Source organism: Ochotona curzoniae, unplaced genomic scaffold (assembly GCF_017591425.1).
Source record: "Ochotona curzoniae isolate NIBS_2020 unplaced genomic scaffold, NIBS_Ocur_1.0 contig_4501, whole genome shotgun sequence".
In the NCBI taxonomy this organism is placed as follows: domain Eukaryota; kingdom Metazoa; phylum Chordata; class Mammalia; order Lagomorpha; family Ochotonidae; genus Ochotona; species Ochotona curzoniae.
In genome coordinates this window covers 13,370,685-13,393,680 of record NW_024466307.1, presented here as the reverse complement: position 1 = coordinate 13,393,680, position 22,996 = coordinate 13,370,685, and the positions used below count along the sequence as shown (strand labels likewise).

At 40.9% G+C, this 22,996-nt stretch overlaps 1 protein-coding gene across 1 annotated transcript in view; it reads left to right on the top strand.

Moving 5' to 3' along the window:
* SLCO4C1 (solute carrier organic anion transporter family member 4C1) overlaps positions 1–22,754 on the top strand; it is a 43,534-nt gene extending 20,780 nt beyond the window's left edge. The window contains exons 3-13 of the mRNA XM_040986093.1: positions 3,137–3,319; positions 4,828–4,924; positions 6,899–7,020; positions 7,938–8,056; positions 9,813–9,957; positions 10,289–10,484; positions 12,927–13,080; positions 15,062–15,252; positions 16,747–16,811; positions 18,251–18,388; positions 20,004–22,754. Of these exons, the coding sequence (XP_040842027.1) occupies positions 3,137–3,319; positions 4,828–4,924; positions 6,899–7,020; positions 7,938–8,056; positions 9,813–9,957; positions 10,289–10,484; positions 12,927–13,080; positions 15,062–15,252; positions 16,747–16,811; positions 18,251–18,388; positions 20,004–20,161 (1,568 nt within the window). The 3' untranslated portion in view covers positions 20,162–22,754. The remainder of the gene's footprint in view (positions 1–3,136; positions 3,320–4,827; positions 4,925–6,898; positions 7,021–7,937; positions 8,057–9,812; positions 9,958–10,288; positions 10,485–12,926; positions 13,081–15,061; positions 15,253–16,746; positions 16,812–18,250; positions 18,389–20,003) is intronic.
* Positions 22,755–22,996: the final 242 nt, after the last annotated feature.

The following is a 22,996-nucleotide window of genomic DNA, read 5'->3' as shown; positions in this document are numbered from 1 at the left end:
GATGTGCTGGTATTCAATATGCTAGTGACATAACAGTGAAAGCCAGAAGACTGCTGAATAGAAGGATGGTGTTCTAATACGGCCATTCTTGTGTTAAAAAAAAAATTGAAAAGGAATGTTGAACATATAAATGAGTGATTAATTAACTGAAAATGTAGAAGCAACTTCAAACAAAGGTGGTTTTCATCAAAGTGACCTACGGGGCCGGGCGTAAAGTGAAGGCAGTAGGGGAGATGGCTTCCCTCCACCCTGCCTTGCTTTTCTTCAGTGCTGCTTGAAATGTTCAAACCTCAAGGATTTCTTTTTCTCAAAGCAAAAGTAAACCTCAAAACCCCACAGAATACACCCGTAAGTAAAATCCCTTCCAGATTAGCACAAAAGATAGATGCTCGTTATTCAAAAAACGGATGTTATTTTAAAAAGAACTAAGAAAATATAGTAAATCATGAAATACATGTTGGTAAATCTTAAGATGTTGTTGTTCAATCCGCTGCTTTAAGAACGTGCGTCTTGGGGGCCGGGATTGTGGCTCCAGGAAGCTGCAGCCCGGAGCCCTGGCTTCCCACGTGGGTGGGAAAGTGGTCGCTCCCCTTTCCATCCAGCTCCCTGAGAATGTACCTGGAAAATGGTGCAAAATGGCCCAAAGACTTCAACCCCTGCCCTCCATGTGGGAGACCTGGATGTGGTTCCAGTTTCTGGCTTTCGCCTGAGCCAGCTGCAGCTGTCACGACCCATTGGAAGCAAGTGGACACTGAGTGGCCAGCACTGGGCCATGGTGGGTTAGCTCGCTGCCTGGGATGCTGGCATCCCCTATGAGTGTCTGCTTGAGTCCTGGCAGCTCCGCTTGAGTCCGCTTGCCTCCCGGTGCAGCTCTCTGCTACCACACCTGGGAAAGCAGCAGATGTGGGAGAACAGAATGGAGTCCCTGACTCTTGCCTGTGGTCTGGCTCAGCTCCAGCTGTTGAAAGAATTTGAGAGGTGATGCAGCAGGTGGAAGATCTCTCACTGTTTCTCCGTCTCTATGTCACTCTGCCTTTAGAATATATGTCTTTAATATATATATGTGTGTATGTCTTTAATATATATATATATGTGTGTGTGTGTGTGTGTGTGTGTGTGTGTATGATTACGGACACCAGGGTTTTCACACCCATTGCCTGCCCAGCCTGGAAAGTGACATCAGTGCAGTGGTTCGAGGTGAGTTACTAGCACCAATTATCTTTCGAGAGAGAGAGAGGAAGATCTTCCGTCCGATGCTTCACTGCCCAAGTGACTGCATTGGCTGGTACTGTGCCAATCCAAAGCCAGAAGCCAGGAGCTCTTCTGGGTCTCCCATGCGGTTGCAGGGTCCCAAGGTTTTGGGCCATCCTCTTCTGCTTTCCTAGACCATAAGCAGAGAGTTGAGTGGGAAGCGGGGCTGCCGGGATTAGAACTGGCGACCATATGGGATCCCAGAGCATGGGAATTCAGGATTTAGTCATTGAGCCATCTCACTGTTCTCTCATCAATCTTTAATTAAGTGAATGTAGGAATCTCCGACGTTGGAGAGAGGGCTTCAAAATATCAATGTGAGCATTAATTTCCCTCCCACTTTGATGAGCATGAAAGAAATTTCTTCATTTTTTAGCTAATGTAAAAAGAGAGAGAGAGAGAGAGAGAGAGGAGAGAATCTCAGCATTTGTGCTTAGGGGCGTTTCCTTATCTGAAGAAATAGACTTGACTTGATATCAAGGTAATAAAAATAGGGTTAGCTGAGGCCATGGTTAAAATGCAGATTTCTCAGTACTGCATCAGGCTCTAAGGGAAGGGGTGGTAGTTTTGCTTTGTTTTTAGATCTTATTTTACTTGTTTGTAAGACATAGTTACAGAAAGCAAGGAGGACGGACAGGTAGGTCTGCCTGCTGGTTGACTGCCCACATTGCCGCAATGGCCGGGGCTCGTCCAGTGAAAAGCCCAGAGCTTGTACTGCATCCAGATTTCCCACATGGCTGCCAGGAGCCTGGGGCCCTGGGCTGTCGTCCGCTGCCTTTCCATGTGGGTTAGCAGGGAGCTGATTCGGAAGTGGAGCTCTGATATGGAATGCCAGCTTTGTGGGTGGTGACTTAATTAACCTGCTCCAGGAGAATAGAATTTTTAACAAGAATATTAGTCCGTTAATACTCAACAGATGGATTTGAGAAACAGGGAAATGCTATAATATTGGGTTTTTATTTTCATTGTGATTCTAAAAACAATTTTGATCAAATCTTAGATATTCAAAAGAATATCTTACAGCTTATAAGCATTTTATTGGATGAAATTTTATAAAATAGTTTGAGCTATATATGTTAGCTATTACTACAGCCTTGCTGCTTTGTAATAATTATGTAGGATTACTATTTTGGCCCAAATAGTCTACATCTTAAGCACTGTTTTCTAATTTGCTTGAAGTATAGATTGGTAAATTGAGTATGGTTATGATTTGGAAAAAATAAAGGTTTTTTTTTCCCCCCTAATCTGAAAGCTTTCCTTTTGTTAGCCCCAGCTTCACTTGTATTTATCAGTTTATTTGAGTTTATTTAGAGTTTAACGGTATTGTTTCTTGATTTTGTCCTGTACTTTCTGAATTTTGGCATGGTGATAGGTCATACATTTTCTCCAACAGTGTTACAGGTTTTTTTTTTTTTTTTAAGATTTATTTATTTATTTATTTAAATTGGAAAGTAAGAGAGGAGCAGACACAAAGATCTTCTGTCCAATGATTCACTCCCCAGCTGACGGCAACGGCCAGTGCTGAGCTGAGCCGAAGCCAGGAGCCTGCTTCGTGGTCTCCCATGCGGGTGCAGGGTCCCAAGGCTTTGGACCATCCTCCACTACTTTTCCAGGCCTCAAGCAGGGAGCTGGATGGGAAGTGGGTCTGCCGAGATTAGAACTGGTGCCCATATGGGATCCCGGTGTGTGCAAGGCGAGGACTTTAATCGCTAGGATACCTCGGCAGGCCCGTTGTGTTACAGTTTTAAAAGTAGTTTAAAGACAGTCAAATTAAAGTTCTTGGAAGAAATAAAGAAAGTTATGTTCGGCGAGTTTAATTTGTCAAATTAATGTATAAATTATTACATTTCTGTATACTCACAAACATTTTTTTTTCTCCTCAAAGACACTTGTTTAACAGCACGGAACAGCACCAGCTGTACCTCCTCAGCGTCCTCGCTCTCTAACTATCTGTATGTCTTCATCCTGGGACAATTGTTGCTGGGCATGGGCGGCACCCCTCTCTACACCCTGGGGACAGCCTTCATCGATGACTCAGCGCCCACGCACACGGCTTCTCTCTACATCGGTGAGCTATTCCCATTCATGGCTGTCTCAGTAGGATTTTCTTACATAATACGTTTATGATGTAAGTCGAGGATAACACAGACTTCTATAAAACGTCAGTTGTAATTGCATAGATGGTTGTGTGAAATCCATGCCGGATGACTTACTTGTTGGGTTCCTGGCTGCTGTACCCAGCCGGTCAATGAATGCGTGCTGTTTTGCTTGTTGGCTTGCTTTGGGCATGAGCTCCACTGTTTGGTGCGATATTACTCCTACATAACTAACATCCACAAAAGAAACCACGAGAAAGTGCTCAGAAATTCCATGGGATTTTCCATTTCAAATCAAACTTTTGTGTGCGCGCACACACACAAGCCCAAACATATGTTTGTAAAAGAATTACACTTTAATGCTCTTCCTTCTGTGAGCACAGGTGTCTTTTAAATTTCTTCCCTTGATGTTCCCACAAATACTCATCGAACTCTTAATGGTCCCATGTTCACTTACGGCATAATTTTAAAAAATCTATCATTTTGATTGATCTAAGGGGGAGGGAAAGAAAAAGGGAGGAAGAGTATTTTTAAAACCCTATGAAAAGTTCATTTTATTTCAAGCTTATGCATGGTTTCCAAAATGTGTTTTGCACCAATATAAACTTACTGTTTAGCTGTATTTTCCCATGGACTTTGTGAAGTGAAATACCTGCAGAAAGTAGCATTCCTTAACTTACGTGCCGATGATATAGTTGTAGAATAAGTTAAGGTAGTTGGCAAATCAAAGGAAGTTCTTACATATTTTCAGATCATCCTATGTGATCTTTGGAGATGTAGCTAGAATGGAGATCATTTCTGTCAGAGATACAGGTTAGGTTTGGGTATAAACTGAAGTTTCCTGTTCTTTGATGTATTGCTAGGAGAATGTCAGTGGTTAAAATGTTTGCATGGGGATTGCTCATTAAGACGCGAGTGAATGTATGGGTTTTTTTTTCAATTGTTCATCGCAAAGCTATTAAATTTCGGACATAAATGAGCTAAATGAGTAAAATCAGGGCTGGTTCCTGCACTCAGGAAGTCTAAGTCATGGCTTCTGCTGACATGGGAGACTTCTCCGCAGCTCCAGGTTTGAGATCAGCTTCCGTGTGTAGAAGGAGGAATGCTGAGCACAGGGGAGTGAAAAGCCTTCTCGTTTCACTTGCTTTTCTTCCAGGAGATTATAAACAAGAGTTGTGAGCCCTCTCAATAACGAATAAGAACAGATGGACTACCCCTTCCACCTGTTACCACAGCTTTCCGTACGTTTATGGCTGTGTGGCTTCTTGGAGTTGTCACTCCTCCCACTAGGTTTTGTATTGAGCTGTACGTGTTAGGATCCTCGATTGCTGTTGGTTGGAAGATACCATTGACACGGCCGTTTGTATAATTTTGATGTAAATGTGATTGTCCCTGTGGTGAAGTCTCTCTGTCTTCACTGTGATGAGCCATGCTGTGTGAGGATGCACGTGTGACTATTTCCAGTGTCTTTTTCTCCCAGGAATTGGCTATTCCATGTCGATCCTAGGCCCTGCCATAGGCTACGTGCTGGGAGGACAGCTGCTCACCCTGTACATTGATGCTGCGTTGGGACAAAGGCAAGGCAGGAGCTGGTTTTCATTTATTTGCATTCTGCTTCTTTTCACCCTGCTGGCGTCACAGCGACCCAGTGCTCCCCCAGGGCAGCCTGAGGACGTTTCAGAGAGCACCCATGAACCGATGCATGGTAGGGGTGTCCAGCTTGTTTCCTCACACATCCCCTGCCGCACCAGGTCTGCATGGGACGGTTGCTTTTAGAGGAAGGTGTTCAGTGGAATCATACGGTGAAATTAAAATGAAAAACAGATACCTAGGCCATGAAGTGGTTCAAAATGCCGAATTTAATACAAATTGTTTATGTTCTTAGTGGGTTTAGCCGATAGAGTCTGCAAGATCTGTCATCTCGGAAGTTTTGTAACAGCCCCAATAAATACACAGCGGTCACAGCTGGGCCACCCTCTTGTTAGGGACAAGGACAAGTGCTAGCAATTAACGTTCATTTGTCCTGTCCTGTGTTCTAGATGACGTATGATTTGCATGTTGACTTAGAGTATGTACCATTTTATTGAATGCTTCCGGTAATCCCGGGGGTAGTGAACACACGCAAGTTGTGAAGTGATCAAGACGTGAATTAGACAGACCACTTGGATTTAAAATCCCCCCTGTGTGCCACTGAGTTTCCTCTCCTTTTTCGGAACTGAGGAGTTAATGACCTTCACCAAGGCCATATTTTCTCACTTTATCGCCAGGAGTCGTAACTGCAGTGTGCTCTGTATGGCCGTGGTCAGTGAGTAAGAAAATGGGGGTCATGGGTTTGTGATTTGTTCTCTGAGCTGCTGGTCCTAAGTTAATCTTTTGGAAACGATAAAGGAGTGTGCAGAGCAGGGAGAGCCACTTTGTGAGAAAAGACACTTCCCCTTCAGTGGAGAGTTAGATGGATGGTAGGGAAGGGGCCTGCTGATATTAAAATATGAGACCTAATATAAACTAGTGCTAACAAATCATGCTGAGAATAATTTTAAATTTAAATAAATGGTAGAATGAAACATGCTGTGTGGACTTTTAATTGTGATTTGCAATGAGATTTTTAAATTTAGTATGGAAGCAGAGAAAAACTTAGCCAAAGTTGCATGAAGAATGTTTGGAAACTCTATGCTTTCAAATATTTGTCATATTTACTATTAAATATTTTAAATTTTAATGTCACATTTGCCATTTTAAAATGTTTTGTAGGGCCTGTCACGACAGCCTAGTGGCTGAAGTCCTTGTCTTGAATGCCCTGGGGTCACATATGGATGTTGGTCCTACTCCTGGCAGCCCCACTTCCCATCCAGCTCCCTGCTTGTAGTCTGGAAAAGCAGTTGAGGATGGCCCAAAACCTTGGAACCCTGCACCCACGCAAGAGACCTGGCTCCTGGCTTCGGATTGGCTCAGCTCCAGCCATTGTGGCCGCTTGGGGAGTGAACCATTGCATGAAAGATCTTCCTCTCTGTCTCTCTTCCTCTCTGAATATCTGCCTTTCTGATAAAAATAAGTAACTTAAAAAAAAAATGGTTTGTAAACCATTGCTTTTTTTTTTTTTTTTAAGATTTATTTATTTGAAAGTAGAGTAATAGACAAAAGAAGAGACAGAGGGAGATTTCTTCTACCTACTTCTTCACTTACCAAATGGCTACAACAGCCAGGTCTGTTCAGGAGCCAGGAGCATCATACAGGTCTCCCATGTGGGAGGCAGGGACCTGGGCATTCGGAACTATCTTCTGCTGCTTTTCCAGTCACCTAAGTAGGGAGCTGGATGGGAAATGGAGCAGCTGGAACTCGACTGGTTCTCATGAGGTAGTGGTGTTGCCAAGTGGCTGAAGTGGCTGTGCCACCATGCCGGCCCCTCAGCCACTAGTCTGTTGATCAGAGCTCCATGACGGTAACATTCTACCACGTGCATGTGTGCTCAAACCCCAGCCTTTAGCCGTAGCCGTGCCGGAGTGCTTTCCGTAAGGTGGTGTTGACCTTGATCTTGCTTCCCTGCTTGGCAGCATTGATGTCACCGAGGATGATCCGCGGTGGCTCGGGGCTTGGTGGATTGGATTCCTCATCTGCTGGTTCTTTGCCTGGTCTTTGATAATTCCCTTCTCGTGTTTCCCAAAACATCTGCCAGGTAAGTATGCATGCTTACTTTAAATTCGGAGTGTTATTCAAAGTCAGATGTTGTTTTCCATGATTAATAAAGACCACAGGGTCACTCTGTTTATGTGAGATAACCTGACTTGTCTGCCTATGAAAGCTTTCAAGTGTCTGTTCATTTTAGAAAAAAAAATAGAGTAGTGGTGTTAATATTTGTAGTTTTAATTATTAATATGTGCATTGATAATCAAGGACAGTTTCAATATTTACCTCCTTACTACTTGCTTGCTTCTTATTCTTTATATAGAATCTCGTTTTTTTGTGTAACAAGATACAATATCTTCAGCTACTGTTCTAAACTCAGGAAGCCACCAATTTCAGGGACACATTTGCCCAAGATAATTCATTGTAATGGAAAGTAAATGTACCGATTTTTAAAATTGTCACCTAAATTGTGGTGCTGTACAGTGCTTTATATTATCATCATCATCATCATCATCATCATACTGTATTTCAGTGCTGGATTGTCCCAAAAGAAAAGGTTCATAGGAAAGAATCCCCATTCTTCTTTCTCCGAGCTTATATTTTTGTGTCATTGTGTAACTGAAATACATTCTCTATAGACGCAGTCTTCTCTAGGTTGAAGATACTCAGTTTTTCTCATTAAAGTGGAGCTGTCAGTCTCTCTTTTTAAAAGATTTGACCATTTATTAGAAAGGCTGAGTGACACGAACAGAGAGAGGGAGAAAGAGATCTTTCATCCACTTGTTGCAACAGACCCAGCTGGATCAGGTTGAAGCCAGGAATTTGGAACTCCACCCAGTTCTCCCACATGAATGGCTTATGTCCAAACGCTTGTACCAACATTTACCGTCTTCCCAGACACGTTAGCAGGAAGCTGGATTGGATAAGAGTGAAATGATACAGCGGGTGCATTGGCTTTGTTTTTAGGTACAGCAAAAATCCAAGATGCCAAAGTTTCCCAGACTCATCAGACTAAGAGCAGCTCAACACAGTACACAGATGAGAATTTTGGAAAAAGTTTTAAAGATTTCCCAGCTGCCCTAAAGGTAAAAAGAAACTGTTGTCTTTAGTTGTCTCTCTCTCCTTGACATACATATACTCTCACATACATGTACAAACCCACATACGTGTGTATGTAGACACAAGCACTAGCCCATTATTCTAAGCCAACCCCCTGTGTGATGGATCCGTCAGTTACCATTGAATCCTAGATATACTCAGGAATGCCAGATTGGCATTCTTCTCTCATCAAAGCGATGGTGGTCGGTAGTAACCAGGTTTGAATTTAAGGTTAAAGGGAGCAATGTTTTATGGATCCCATGTGTTAGACCCAGCAGAAAAGCATTCTTGATTTTTAATACCATGAAAGTTCTATTCTTTAGGAAATTTATAACTTTATCTTTTAAAATTTTTTTAAAAAATCACTGTTGTTTTCTCTGGCTCCTTCTGAAATGAAAGCGTAGCATGCTGTTACTCCTTCATGCAGCTCACGTTTCACTCCCTCCCCTCCCCCTTGCACATGTACTTTCTGGTGCTATGCCGAGATTGTTCGTGGCATTTTAGCAAAACTACTATTATCTCCTTAGGGTCACTCAATGCCCTTTGTATATATTTCTGTTCATTTTGCAACCTCTAATTTCAACTGCCTTTTTTCACCGCTGCTACTTGCATCCCTGAGGTCTTGTGCCCTCTGACTCGGGCCGCTGGGGGTAGCATCTTGTTGCTGGCTTGCTCAGCTGTATCTTTGCTGTTTGTCTCTCACTGTCCGAAGGATGAGGACTTGGGGTGGGGGATGCTCTCCTTTAGGTGTCTGTGGCCACTGTGGTTTTTGGTGTTGAAGAGTTCCCTGCTAGTGTGGATCTGACTCTATTTCTAAGTTTGTGGACTTTTTTTGCTTTCTTTATCTGTAGTTTCAGAAATCCACCTTTTGTTGCCAGAGTGTCTTTTTTCATTAATTGTTCTTAGAAATCTGTTATCTTTTTTTCATTGAAGGTAACTATTTTCTACTGTTACTATTATTCTTATTTTAAGGTATTATCATGTCTCCATCCAGGTACTTTTTCTGCATTTGTCATCCTTGTTAATCTTAGGTTAGGTTATGTGGCTCTGACTCAGGAAATCTCTTAGCCTATCTCTTTGTGATTCGTGCGTGTGTGTTGTGTTGTGTTGCTCAGTTGTGTGAAGGTTTCTGGTGTCAGCGTTGAATATCTTTGAACTTGTTTTTCATTTTATGACTACATATGTTAAAAAAAAATAAGTGTCTGTATTCTTCCCTATAGTATATTATATTCTGAGAGATCCACAAATGTCTACAGCTCTTTAAACTTGAAACCTATCTGAGGTTCTTAAGTCCAGAGTCCTTTAATCCTGGGACAATACTGCGTGCTTGCTTCATAGAGACTGTTCTCATCCCTTGCCCCCAGTCTTGAACTCTTTGTGTCGTGGACATGGGATTTCAAAGCACAATAAAATATCAAACAGCCTGAAGATTCACAGTGACACTGAGGAAGGAAACCTTTCTGAGGGGATTTCGCTTCCTTCCCCTGGTCCCTTGTAAAGGCATGATCACTGTAATGATTAATCCTCTCACAGGTTTCCTACGTATCACATACACATGTTCTCACCATTGTATCAATGAATCTATTCATGATCCATTGTTCAATTCTTGGAAATGCTGGAACTTTACAGTTCATGATATTATGTTATTTCAGGATGTTGCCATTTCATCGTGCTAACGTTCTCATGCTGCACTTTGTAGTGGAATCATAATTATTCATTTGGTGAACTGTATTTTTTCTTTAGAATTTGATGAGGAATACTGTCTTTATGTGTTTAGTTCTATCAACTTCTTCAGAAGCCTTAGTTACCACTGGATTTGCCACATTTTTACCCAAATTTATTGAAAATCAATTTGGATTGACATCCAGCTTTGCTGCTACCCTTGGAGGTAAAACATTCTTCTTATTCTAACTTAATTAGATGATTTCATTTAGCCATACTAGATTCTTTTTTAGGATAATGTTAGATGATCTATTGTCCTGGCTGAGAGAAGAAAGACTGTTCCAGTTCATAAGGCTGTTCAGTCTGACAGTTCAATATTAAACTTAATTAATGCCTTAATTGAACCGCCAACTGGTGTATGCATCTCTTTCTGTATTGAGTGGCTAGCTTTGTATGTTTAAATTGTTCTAATGCCCATTTTTGCTGTTTCTTACTTGTTACCAGCCAATGATTAAATGTGGACATTTCCTTAGGTTCTCTGTCTTCTTTCTCTTTAGGTGCCATTTTAATTCCTGGAGCTGCTCTTGGTCAGATTTTAGGTGGGGTCATTGTCTCAAAATTCAAAATGACATGTAAGAATACAATGAAGTTTGCCTTGGCCACGTCTGGAGTGGCACTTGTGCTCAGTTTCGTGTTTGTTTATGCCAAATGTGAAAATCAGCCGTTTGCTGGTGTGTCTGAAACATATAATGGGTAAGTGTATTCAGTGCTTTTCGGTATTGATAACGAAATAATAGACAAGGCCTACATTTTCAAGTAGATATGCATTCCCAAATGGTGAGGAATTCACTTTTCATTTTTTAATTTTAAACCTTTTTTTTTTTGTAGTTTTATTAATAGCATCTCTGAGAGACCAAGCCCAGGTACATGACTCACAACTACATAGAGGCAAGCAGACTGACAGAGCTCCCATCTGCTGGTTCACTTCTCAAATGCCTGCAGTGCCTTGGGTTAGACTTGGGTTGAGGCTCGCACCTGGAAGTGCAGTCCAGGTCTCCTGCACAGGTGGCTGGAACCCAACTACATGCACCCAGGCCTGCTCTCAACCCCCAGAACCATTAGACAAATACGTGTCCTCTACATTTTCACTTGCTGCTCCACCTCTGTCTCCTCCTTTCGCAGTCACTCAGTCTCAGATAGCTTGCTGCAGGAACAGGAAACAAGACAATACCCTGTGTACGATCTCATGTTATGTGTTCCCACCAATTTATGTTTTTATAAATGGAGGTGACTCTCCATGATAACATGCGTTCAATGCACGAGCTGAAAACAGAGTAGAAGAGAAATGAAAATGAAGCCAGTCCTAGCTAATGCAAAAACATTGCTCCTGTACTGGAAGGTTTGTGCCTGTGGCAGAGAAATAAATAATTTCTTATTCTGGCCTGGAGACATGTTTCTGTCGGTAGCTGGTATGGTGTGGTAATTTTTCTTCCTTTGTCTCATTTGTTTTGCTTTGAAATTCTGAGCCATACAGGGGGCACCAGGAAGGAGGACAATTTCACAGTAGTGTGTTTTCTAGCTCACCATGCTGCATTAATTCTTTTTCTTGCATGCATTTGGAGTGGATGAGGGAAGCAGTCTAGGTCAAGGACTCCGTACTTCTGTATAATATGACACTCACGTGACACAGACAAAATGGACTTGTTTGCTTCAGTTTGCCAGTAACAATGATCTGCATTTGTAGCTGCGGTTCAAGTACCTGTCGTTGTCATAGATTTATGTAAAGCTGAGCATTCTATAGCAGTGTTTGCTTATGGTCCATTGCACCTGTTCAGTCTCTGTGGAATGCTTCTGCTGGCCAACCTTTGTGGCAAAGTCTCTAGTCTCAAGGAGTGAATCAGAAGTGCATTAGTGAACAGGGAGACATAAGAAGTAGTAGGAAATTCAAAAGGAAGTTTTTTTCTTTTTTTTTTTTTTTTGTCAGTATTAGTTGACAGACTGAAGAAAAGCTTCACAACATAATAGTACAATGGGTTTAAATTTCCTTTAGGGACACGAGGTTTTAAGGGTTCAAGATTTGAGAGGAGGTAAAAGAAGAGAGACTATGATAAGCCTAGGGTATCAGTGCTATAAAAAGTCAGGGCTCGGTTCAGGGGCCAGTTTGAGTAGAATTTGGGTTGTGTTTGCAAACAGGACAATTGTTAAAAAGTGCTCATAAGGGCTGCTATTGTCTCAGATGGCAGCATGATGCTGGTCCCTAACTCCTTGTTTTTAATAAGGCCCCTGAGAGCCAACCAGTCTGGTCCCGGACTTTCCAGCTGCAGTTTCCGTCCCTCTCCTCTGCAGACGGCAGTTTTCATGCAGCGTAATGGTTCTCATACTTGCACTTACTCCTGAAGTGCCTTCCCCTTTCCCAGTAGCTCGGCTCGCTCCACCCCCTGCTTAAGATTCAGGCAGCGATTGCTCCAGGACCTCGACTGTACACTTGGGCTACTGTTAGATGGCATTCCCAGAACCCCCAGAATGCACTTGGCACGTGTTGGCAGCCACACTCAGCACATGGGTGCCTGTTTGCAACCACTTCTGCTGCTCAACTGTGAAATCACTGAGCGCCCAGGCGGCTTTAGTTTGTTTCGTGTTGCTGCTGCTGAGCACTTGCCCAACATAAAGCACATGAATGAATGACTTAGGAATGAGTGAATGAGGGATTGGGAAAACCTTTTCTTTACAGCAACCCTCCATGATGCAAAGCAGCTTGCTTGCTGTTCAGAGGCAACTGAGGCTACACCGGATCTGGTGACCGGAGAAATCACACTTGGCCAAGCATAGCGAAGTTAGCCTCTCGAGGCTGCAGTTTTATGGTTTCATTGATCCTCTCAGGTTTAGAATGTTGCCTGCACCTCAAGCCCATGTGGCCATGTCTGGAGATGTTTTGGTTGCCATGGCTGCAGAGTCAGAGTGTGCTGCTGCTGCTGCTGCTGTGTGCTGTGTGTGTGTTGAGGAGGGGTTGCAGGTCTACAGAATACAAGCTCCTCCAACAAGAAATGATGGTGCATGTGCAAGACAGATAGGTGTTTTATTCCTTCAGTCACCGTGTGCTGTGTGAGTGAACACGTGGCCGACTCGCCAGCAGCAGTCTGGTACTGAGAGGGATGGTATCATCAGCTCAATCCTCCCTTCTTCCCCTGTATGCAGGACTGGAGAGCTGGGGAACTTGACCGCCCCTTGCAATGCCGACTGCAACTGTCTGCGATCATACTATTATCCTGTCTGTGGAGAGGATGGGGTCCAGTATTTCTCTCCCTGCTTTGCAGGTTGTGTGAACGCCATTTCAAAATCGAAATCAAAGGTAACGGGGTGTGCTACTTTAAAGAGGCATTGCGTTTGCTGCATTTAAAGAAATATGTATTCATTCTCACTCTGTTTGCAAAGCAGACAAAAACCAGGAAATTCTAGCTACTGATACACTCCCCAAATTGATTTTTTTTCCACTAAATGCTGAGATAACTTCCATTACACATAGCAAATTGTTTTCCATTTATTTTGACCCTCAATGATCTGACTTGTCATTTTATACCTAATTAGTTTATAAAAATGCACTGATTGTTCAGATGCTTATTTCTCATGGAATAGTTCCTATAAGCAAATGTATTTCTAATAACAAAATAAACACCTTTATACACCTGTGATAGCAGTGTTTGTCTTCCATTTCAAATTAGTGACCCAAACTGCAAAACCAGGCTTTGGAAGATAGATTAAGGGTCAATGCTTCTCCTTTATTTGGGAGTTGTTCAGTTTCACCAGGAGAGGAAATACTTTAATTGCTTTTCTGTTTTTAAAGATTGATTTTATTGATTTAAAACACAGAATTCCAGAGAAAAGGTTAGGAGAGACAGGGAAAAAAGGTCTCCATTTGTTGATTCACTCTCCCAAATTTCTGCGATGGCCAGGGCTTGACCAGGTGGAATCCAGGAGCCAGGTACTTCTTCAGGGTCTCCCACATGGGTGCAGGTGCCTATGCAGTGTTATTTGCATATTTAGATTTCCTGAGACAGGACTGTTTTCTAGAATTGGCACGTCAAAGGGATTCTGGACTTGGATCAATGAAAGAGCACCATTTCGCATTGACTTTGCCCACTTGTTCCAAATTGGTTGAGGTCTTACAAGTGTGAAACTTGTACCAGGATTAGAACTGAGATATTAAATATTGGAAGAAATAATTTTCTCTTAGAGACTAATGAACTTCTGTTTTTTATTATTTTAATTTGCATAATATTCAAAGATTTAATGCTTCATTTTAAAAAAAAAGCTTTCAAAAAATAAAAAGAAAAAAAACCATTATTTAGCAGGAAAGTAGGCGAGGACTTTAAACAGTTACAAATGGTAAGTGATGCAACTGTAATAAATTTAAAAATAGTCACAAAATCATTGAAACTCTAGCCGTTTGTAATATTTAAGAATCTGTCAAAGACTTAAAGTTTGAGAAAACTTTATTTTCAATAAAACAGATACAGGCATTTCTGTTTTCTTTCTTTTTTGTTTTTGCTTATGCATTTTTAACTCCCACATATAGAAGAAAGTGTGTTGATGCAAATGAGTCAATGACTTATTTCTCTTACTGAGAAAAATGCCTGTTGTTTTATCATGTTAATTTCATATCTTTCATTATTAAGATAATAATATATGTGTCTATTTGAATGAGAAATTGTTCATGCATAATTATTTGTAAAATAGCTCTTATTGAGACAGTAATCATTTTGTTACTGTCAGCACACTGTTTTAAAAGGATACAGTTTGCTTTCAGTAAAGCAGTTAAAACATGTTCATCAAATTGTAGTTATAGCATTTTTTTTCTTCCACAGTCTTAGGACGCATTAGCTATTTTTACTGTGCCAATGGCAGTGTGAGTTTTTCAAACTAGGGAAGATAATGATTGTCCCTATGGTTGCCAATTCCCTCCCAAAAAAGAAGGGGAAAAAAAAAAAGTTAGCAATGATACATTATATGAGCAGTTGTAATCTATTGAAGGTAGTCTAGAGTGTTGTAGCTATTAGGTTTCCATTTATCTGCTTCAAAAAGTCATGAGCCGGCAATAGATTGTACATTGAAGTAATGGCCAAATAAATCAAGCGTAGGCCATGGTGCTTCTTCTATCTGGCTTGTTTCCACTTGCTTCATTTTTTCTTTGGGGTTAGTGCTCAGAGTTCTTTGTTATCTAGGGGCCCAGGCAGCGCTATAGTGTTTGCTGTACCTACATACCACCCCGTGTGCAATAATGTAAGGATATTTTCAAAATAAACAGTAGGTATTTTATGTCTAATGCTTCCCAGGTATATCATAATTGCTCCTGTATCCAAAGGCAACCAGAAGTAACTTCAGATTCAGAAGGCCTTAGCTCTGAGGCAAAAGCTGGGAAGTGTCAAAGCCAGTGTGCAAACTTGACCGTATTCCTGGGTGTTTTCTTCATGACAATTGTCTTCACATTTATGGCTGGTACGCCGATAACTGTATCCATCCTGAGGTAGGTGTTTTGTAGTGATCCCATCCCTAAGGGACACACTGAGTGGAACGGGCTCCATTTGCACTTCCACTGACTGTGAGCTGGAAAGCTCGTTTGGTGCTTAGCAGATTTGATCTTGTGTCATTGGAGAGGCTGCCTGATGTGTAAGGGTTAAAGGAGATGATGTGTGTGGAGATTGTTTGCATTGCCCACTTGGCGAGTCCTTGGTGCTGTTTTGTCTGCCTCTTTCATCAAGCTTCCGTTGTGAGCTGGCGACAGGTTCATTGGTCCATGAGTATCATGGAACTGAAGTGCACTGCACCTGTACCAACATCAGGATGATGTGCATTCTGCTTCACTCGTTAGGGGCTGTGGTACCGATTGTTCCTAGGCGTGATGCTAATTGAAAAGAAACTGGCTGGCATCTGGCTGGTTACCAGCTTTCTGATTTCAGCTGTTTTTCCTTCTTACTGCTCTGCACAATATTTCTTACATATTTTCCTCAGCTGTTCTGTGTCCAGGGGCACTTCCAAAAGTTCACAGAAAGTGGAATTTAAAAAACAGGTTTATTTTGGTGCCCAAAATGTTTTCATATCTATGCACATCAGCAGGCTCTTTAAAAAGTCCATGGAAAATATTATCTTGTCAAAACTATGCATGGATTTCAAATAAACTTTTTAGCTGTAAGGTCTCTTTCCCAAACCTTTAAATTATGTGTGGATACCTGTGTATAGCCTGCAGTAGTGAAGGGGACCAGGCCAAAACCAGTAGCCAAGAATTCACGAGGACTCCCATGTGGGTGGCAGGAATCCAAAGACTTGGGCTATGACCTGTTGTCTCCCCAGCATATTAACAGCAAGCTGGATCAGAAACATTGAGAAAATGGGACTCAAACCAAGCCCTGTGACATGGGATGTTGGCATCCTAAGTGGCAAATATTGATGAAGTTTAGGGATTTTGTCAACAGTGTTATTAATCTTGCATTTCATGGAAATTGAAGATAGAGAGAAAATGCTTTTAAAAATTTCAACTTATTTGAACTAGTTGTTTGCTTTAGAAGATTGATGGATTGCTTTGACATGATTTTGTGTTGATTATGCTTATGTTTCAATCATCTTTGTAATGCTTCAAAATCATTGCTTTAAGTCTTTGTGTGGGAACCCGTATTGGAACATAGCAGGGAAAGCTGCCACGTGTGCTGCCAGTGTCCTCTGGGAGTGCTGGTTCATGTCCTGGCCACTCCGTTTCTGATCTGGTTTCGTGCTAATGCTCTTGTGAGAAAGCATTGGATGATGGCTCAAGTCTCTGCATCCATGAGGGACACCCAGATGAAGCTCCTGGCTTCTGACTTTGGTCTGACTCCAGTCTGGTCATTGTGGGAACGAAGCAGTGGATGAAAGATCTCTGTCTCTTTATTTTATTGTTTGCACAGCATTTACTTTAATATAGCAATGCTAAATTGGTATAAATATGAGCTTACCCTTTCTTGGTCTCATCTTTGTTTAATATTTCCAGGTGTGTTAATCAAAGGCAGCGCTCACTAGCATTGGGAATACAGTTTATGTTGCTTCGATTATTGGGTATGCTCATTTTTATGAATCCACTGTGTGGTGTCTGGATGGATTAGTGTGCTGGTTTATTAATTTACATTTGTATGCCCAGAATATAAAGCATAGTGGAAGCTTGTTTACTATTCATGGAAGAAAACTGTTTTTCTGGGTGAAGAAGGAGCATTATTATGTGTCACTTAAGAATATGACAACTTTACTAGGCACCTGCTTTGTGTCTGCTGCTTCCGTTCTGTTGCAAATAGAACCTCAAAAGGCATATTTACAGAAATATTAAAAACATTAGCATCAGTTTTTTCTCCCTGCTGTTCTCTCCATTGGTGACACTACCCTATTGCATTGGTAGGAAATTTAATGAGTTAATTTCTGCATACTGTATTTTAGATACTGTGACTAATTAAACATATATGGGTACAAGGATTTATACTATGGGTTTGTATAAGGTTCTAAATGTAGGAATAAGAAGATGATAGAATCCTATTTTTGGGGGGATCGCTTTTTAAAACAAAAGCTTTTAAAAGGACAAAAGCTTACTGTTAGAAAACCCTTCCTTCAACTTTTCCCATTTTTTCAGACGCATAAACTAAGACCCTGGGAGGTACAGGGTTTTGTCCAATGTTCTTCCACAACTGATGGCGGGAATGCGACCAGGAAGTTGATTCTTTTCTCTCAGTCCAGTGTCGTTTTGATTCTGTCGATGACAAGTCATGTGAGAACAGACTGGGAGTGGCCAAAGTCCTTAAGAAATATCGCCTCAAGTCAGTTTTGGATACGTAACAGCTGACGCACCCTGGCTGTGTTTGTCTCTCAGTAGCTGCAGGAGATTGGTTCCAGAACCCTCATACCAGAACCGAGAGCGTCAAATTCTCTTACATAATGGCATAGTGTTTGCTTTTAACATGCATGTAAGGGAGTAATACTTCAGTGTGGATTAGTCCAGAAGTCTGTGTGTACCTGTCTGATGCACTCATGCATACCCAAGCATGTTAGCATGTACACACACATTTACACATGTCACATATGCAGTGGTTGAGTGCATGATTTGGTTCAGCAGACACAGTGGATTTTGATTTTTAAATATGCAATGGCTATTTTCAAAGGTATATTCATTTGTTATATAACAAAAGCAGTGACTTAAAATGTTAGCTATCGTAATTCAGTAATTCAAGTCACTAATTCAATGTATTTCTATGAAATAACATTTTATTTAATTAGAAATATTAAACTAATAGTAATGGTTAATGGATATAATAACTACGTACGGTTTTCTAAAAAAATTTATCTATAATCTTCTATATCCCTGCAACTTATATAGGAATTGAATAACCTGAATGTAGATTCATTAGGGCCTTTTTTTTATTTATAAAATACACATAGAGACATGTACATTAGAAATCTGCAAATATAAGCTGAAATCTTTACTCATGTGTGTTCACCTGTGATTTTTCTAGGCACAATTCCTGGACCAATTATATTTGGTACGACAATAGACAGCACATGTATTCTCTGGGATATTAATGAGTGTGGCATTAAAGGAGCTTGCTGGATCTATGATAACATCAAGATGGCCCACATGCTAGTCGCCATAAGTAAGTGGTAGCTTCTTAGCATTGGCATTACTGCTGTCAACAGCGACAATGGGTAGGAGTTTGTTGTTAGCTCCTTGGCTTGTCGTGTTCCGTCCAAGTTGTTGGACAGTCCTCAAGTCCAGACGCATGCAGAAGTCCTCGTCGTGGGGCTTTGAAGCGAGTTTGCAAGGGTGAGACGTCTACCGAAGAGAGCATAGTGTTTGCTTCCCCTGTACTACATGTTAGACAGTTTTCTGGATAGAGTATCCATACGCCAAAACAGGGTTCTGAGACACCTGCTGGGGTGGCTGTCCCATGGGGGCAAGGCTTCTGCAAGCGCAGCTTGTCCGGGAGTGAGAGGGCCGTGGGCACTCAACCCTGCTGAGAGGCCTTTGCGCAGTGTAGGTGGTCAGCCGTGACATTCAGTGTTTTCCTGCTTTTGTAGTCGGTGCAGTCTTGGTTACATGTAAAATGTAAGCTAAGAATTAGAAAGTGGAATAACACATCTGGTGTGTAAGACAGACTTTCAAAAACTTGGAAAAGCTTCTAAGCAATTAAATCTGAGTATTAAAAACAGATCATTCTGATATCAATCTATCATTTCCATTGTTATTATTCTGGCACAGTTATCAAGATAAGCTTATTACTCTTTCTGTATGAAAGCCCTGACTGAATTGCTGACAGGGTAATAAAATATCCTCTGAGGAAATGAATATATAAACTTTAAGAAGCAATGAAAGAGTAACATGGAGAAGAATAGTCACGATTAATCTCATTACCTTTAGCTGCTTTTAAAAACCATTTTTATTCTCTGTGATTACAGTTAAAATATACTTAATTGCTTTTGTTTGTATTGTCTGGCCATAAGGATGATGCATTGTTCATTTTCCTGCTCTGTGTTGTTGAGTGTGACAAAACATACACACCCTTAAGTCTTCAAAAACAATGCAACAACCAAAAGCAGTGACTAGTTCCCTGTTAGTAACCCTCCTATGAACCCAGCAGTTCCCATCAGTGAGCAACCCTGCTTATCAACTACACATTTTAAAATAACTTTTAAAACATTTTAAAACAAAACCAATCAGTTGCTGAAAAAAATAGACATTTCACATATTCACTGGCTCTTATTATTTAATGCTTAATGTTGAGGTTAGAACTACTTTCTCTTTATTTTGGTGAGCTCAAAATGCAAGCCAGTAAAGCTTGTGAGTTGGAATGGTTCATAGTTTTAGCTTAAAATTAAGAGAAACTGTGTGCATTAAATGTGATGTGTTCCCTAGAACTTGCCTTTTAAGAAACCCAAAAGCCTTTTCGATTCCCGGAATTGTTGTTTGTTGGCAACAGGAAAAATCCTGCAACTTATTCAAGTTCAAGGGCACTGTGAGCTATTTGTCTATCGCTGCCGTATGTCTGTGACTTTCAATAGCCATGTACTGTGCTGAAGCTGGAGGTGGAGCATGGAAAACAAATGCTATTTCATTGAATGGTTTGCACATGATTTTAGAGCATAGACCTATAGTGCCCGATTGGTCTTTGGTATAGAGTGATGAGTTTCTGTTCTTGAAGAACTTCTCTAGTGAGAGCTAACTTGATTTTGTCATAAAGGCCTGATGTACGTTTTCTCTTGAATATGTAGGTGTGACTTGCAAAATCATCACCATGTTCTTCAATGGACTCGCCGTCTTTCTGTACAAGCCACCACCAGCAGGCGCGGATGTGCTGTTTCAGAATCAGAGCACCGTGGTGACCACTGTTGTGGCGGAGCGTGACGGCAAAGCAGAGAATGAAGGGTGACACCACGTGAGAGCCGTGTAAGGCGGGAAAATTGATCTCCCCCGCAGCACTGCCAGCATTATGTACTCAGAGTGGACAGATATACCTACAAATTCATTGACGTGTTTTGTGTGTCTGTGGGAGTCACTTTTGTTTTTAATGCAAGGGATAACCTAGTGCCTTCAAAGCCCACTAAAGACTCGAAACACACACACACACACACACACACACACACACACACACACACACACACACCCCTTCCTTGATTCCCTTGAGTTACCAGTGTATCCCACAATGGTTAACAAAACAGCCAATCATCAGTTACAAGTTACTTAACTGATGCCTTTGTTCAGTTTACAACTTGTTTTAATTTTTGTTGTCAAGAGTTTGGATGTATTTAGAAAATCTATGAGACCAGAATTTTAATCAGGTTTGTGTGATTTCTAAGAATTATTAAAGACCCATGGATTTAAATCCAGTTTTATAATCCATGGGTCTTAAAAAAGAAAAAAGCTCATGGAAATGATTACTATGGATAAAGTGTGCATGGGCTTCCAAATATTTTTGCACCAAAATAAATGTCTTTTAACTTTGGTTTCTATCAACTCTTTGAAGTTCAAACCTTTATTTGTCACTGCAAATTTTTGAACTATTAAATTTATGTTAATTGTCTTTTGTTCTGGTCTATAATGAATAATCAACTTTTCACATACAGCCTTTCACTTTATCTCAAGTATTTCAAGAGGTAATTTATTGATCTTGCTAATTTTTAATATTTAACACCTATTCTATGGTAGTATTATTCAATTATGTATATTCCAGTGAAATCAACAATAAAAAAAAACAGTGCCAATTAGACATGGAAAGATTTCTTTCATGAGCCGTTGTTCTACATTTATATACACTCAGCACTTTAATTTTTTGTGTTAGAAAACTGTTACTTAGTGCATTCTTCATAGTCCCTAAAATAAGATTTTGACTTACTCATGCAGTGTGTGTGTTATGATTTGATGAAAAAATTAAACCCTATTCCTTAATGGAAGCTTCAGATATTTCACAAAGCTGAAAACACTGTTGCGTTCCTCTCTGTTAATTCAGGCCAGAAAAGCAGAGAGGAAGCAAGTCAGTGAATACCAACACAAGTAACTTCTACCCACATTTAGAATTTTCCCAATTTTTGTTAACATTCAGACTCAGAGATGACTGCATTTGGTAAGTGTTGCTTAATGGTGAGATGTCAGGTTGCTCCTGGGCTAGTTTTAAGTGGTACTTTAGATGCAGTGAAACCAGAACACAAACTGAGAGTGAAGATGTGGTGGGTGACCAGCCTTCGAAGTGCTAAAGAGCTGCAGAATTTAAGCAATCACTCAGGGGATGATCCTTGACCGATGAAGGGTCAAGGATCCTAGTTGCACTTGTAAACTGAAATTTGAGGGGATGGGATGAATTGGGAGCTCGTCAAGGTAGCACATTTTTATATTAGAAGATAGAAACAACTTAGAAATGAAAGAGGCTGGCCTGCTTTCGTCACACAGAAGCATCGAACAGCAACAGCATGCAGGGGGTGGGGGGGTGTACAATGAAAGTGGGAAGAAAGGAATTCAACCAAAGGATAGACGGGAATATAGATACATGACACCTGGATTGAGAGCCTCCTCCTCACCCCGCTGGGCACATTTTCAATGCTTCTTCCTCGTGGTGGAAGTGGCTGTTTTTCTGTTCTGGACATGGCAGAAGGGAATTAAATGGAGGAATCTCATGTCTGTTGGTTAATGGCCAATCCAAAGGAATGCACTGATGGAAGGCTTGTCGCCCTTTGTTGCAAGTGAGGACACAGAAGAGCAAAACAGTCCGTACACAGACATGATGCAGTGAACAGGGTACTACAAGGTTGATCTTCATAGTTTCTCAGTTATCAGCAGCTGTCCTGTATGCTCAGCTCTATGATACAGGGTTTTCTGTTTGTTTTTACGAATTTTTAAGTGACAATGGTTTAGGGGAACCACTGGTTTAAGGAAACCAATGATTTCTGCACTCAGGAGCCAGGCTCTGTGGTTTATGATCTGTATATTCTGAAAAAATACCTCTTTTTACAGGGAATATAGACACTACTGTAATTTGTAATCATTGGTTTTACTTCTGGATACATGTTTTTCACAATTTATAATGATCTTAAAACTTGAACTTATTTGTTGATCTAATTGTGATTTTGTATGTAATTCAATGTCATAAACTTTTACTGTTTGTTTATTGCATTGTTGAAAATACACATGTGAAACCAAACATGGGAATGATTGTATATGATTGTTTACTATGTAATGGAAGGGAAACCAGAAAGATCTAAATGTATTTGTTTTCATGCTTTTCTGTTACAAACAAATATGCATACATATTTACATATATTTTATTACATCAGAATGTTTATATTAGGATATTTTAAGTGTTGGACCTTATTAAATGACATAGATTTTGAAATTCAGCTTCTCCCTGTGGATATAAGCATTATCTTGGGATGGCAAAGGGAGGGTACTTCTCTACTTGGTGACTATAATTTCCAAACAAGAACATCTGGCTTTCTGAGAAAATAAATAAATAAAAAACAAAACTTGTAAAAGGAAATCCAGCACTCTTTTGAGAGATTGCTGATACTCCATAGGAATGTAGCTCTTCCTGTCAGACTCCCTCTGCAGCCATGGACCGCGATGCTAGCAGAATGCGTCTCAAAGGAAGAGGGGCATCCAGGACAGCAGAGAATGGGAGTTCCCCCGGGGGAAGTCGCTGCACCTGACCTGTGTTCATGGGTTTCTGCTCTGATGTGCTCGCTGCCAACAGGTCCTGGTAGAGGCAGGCACTCAG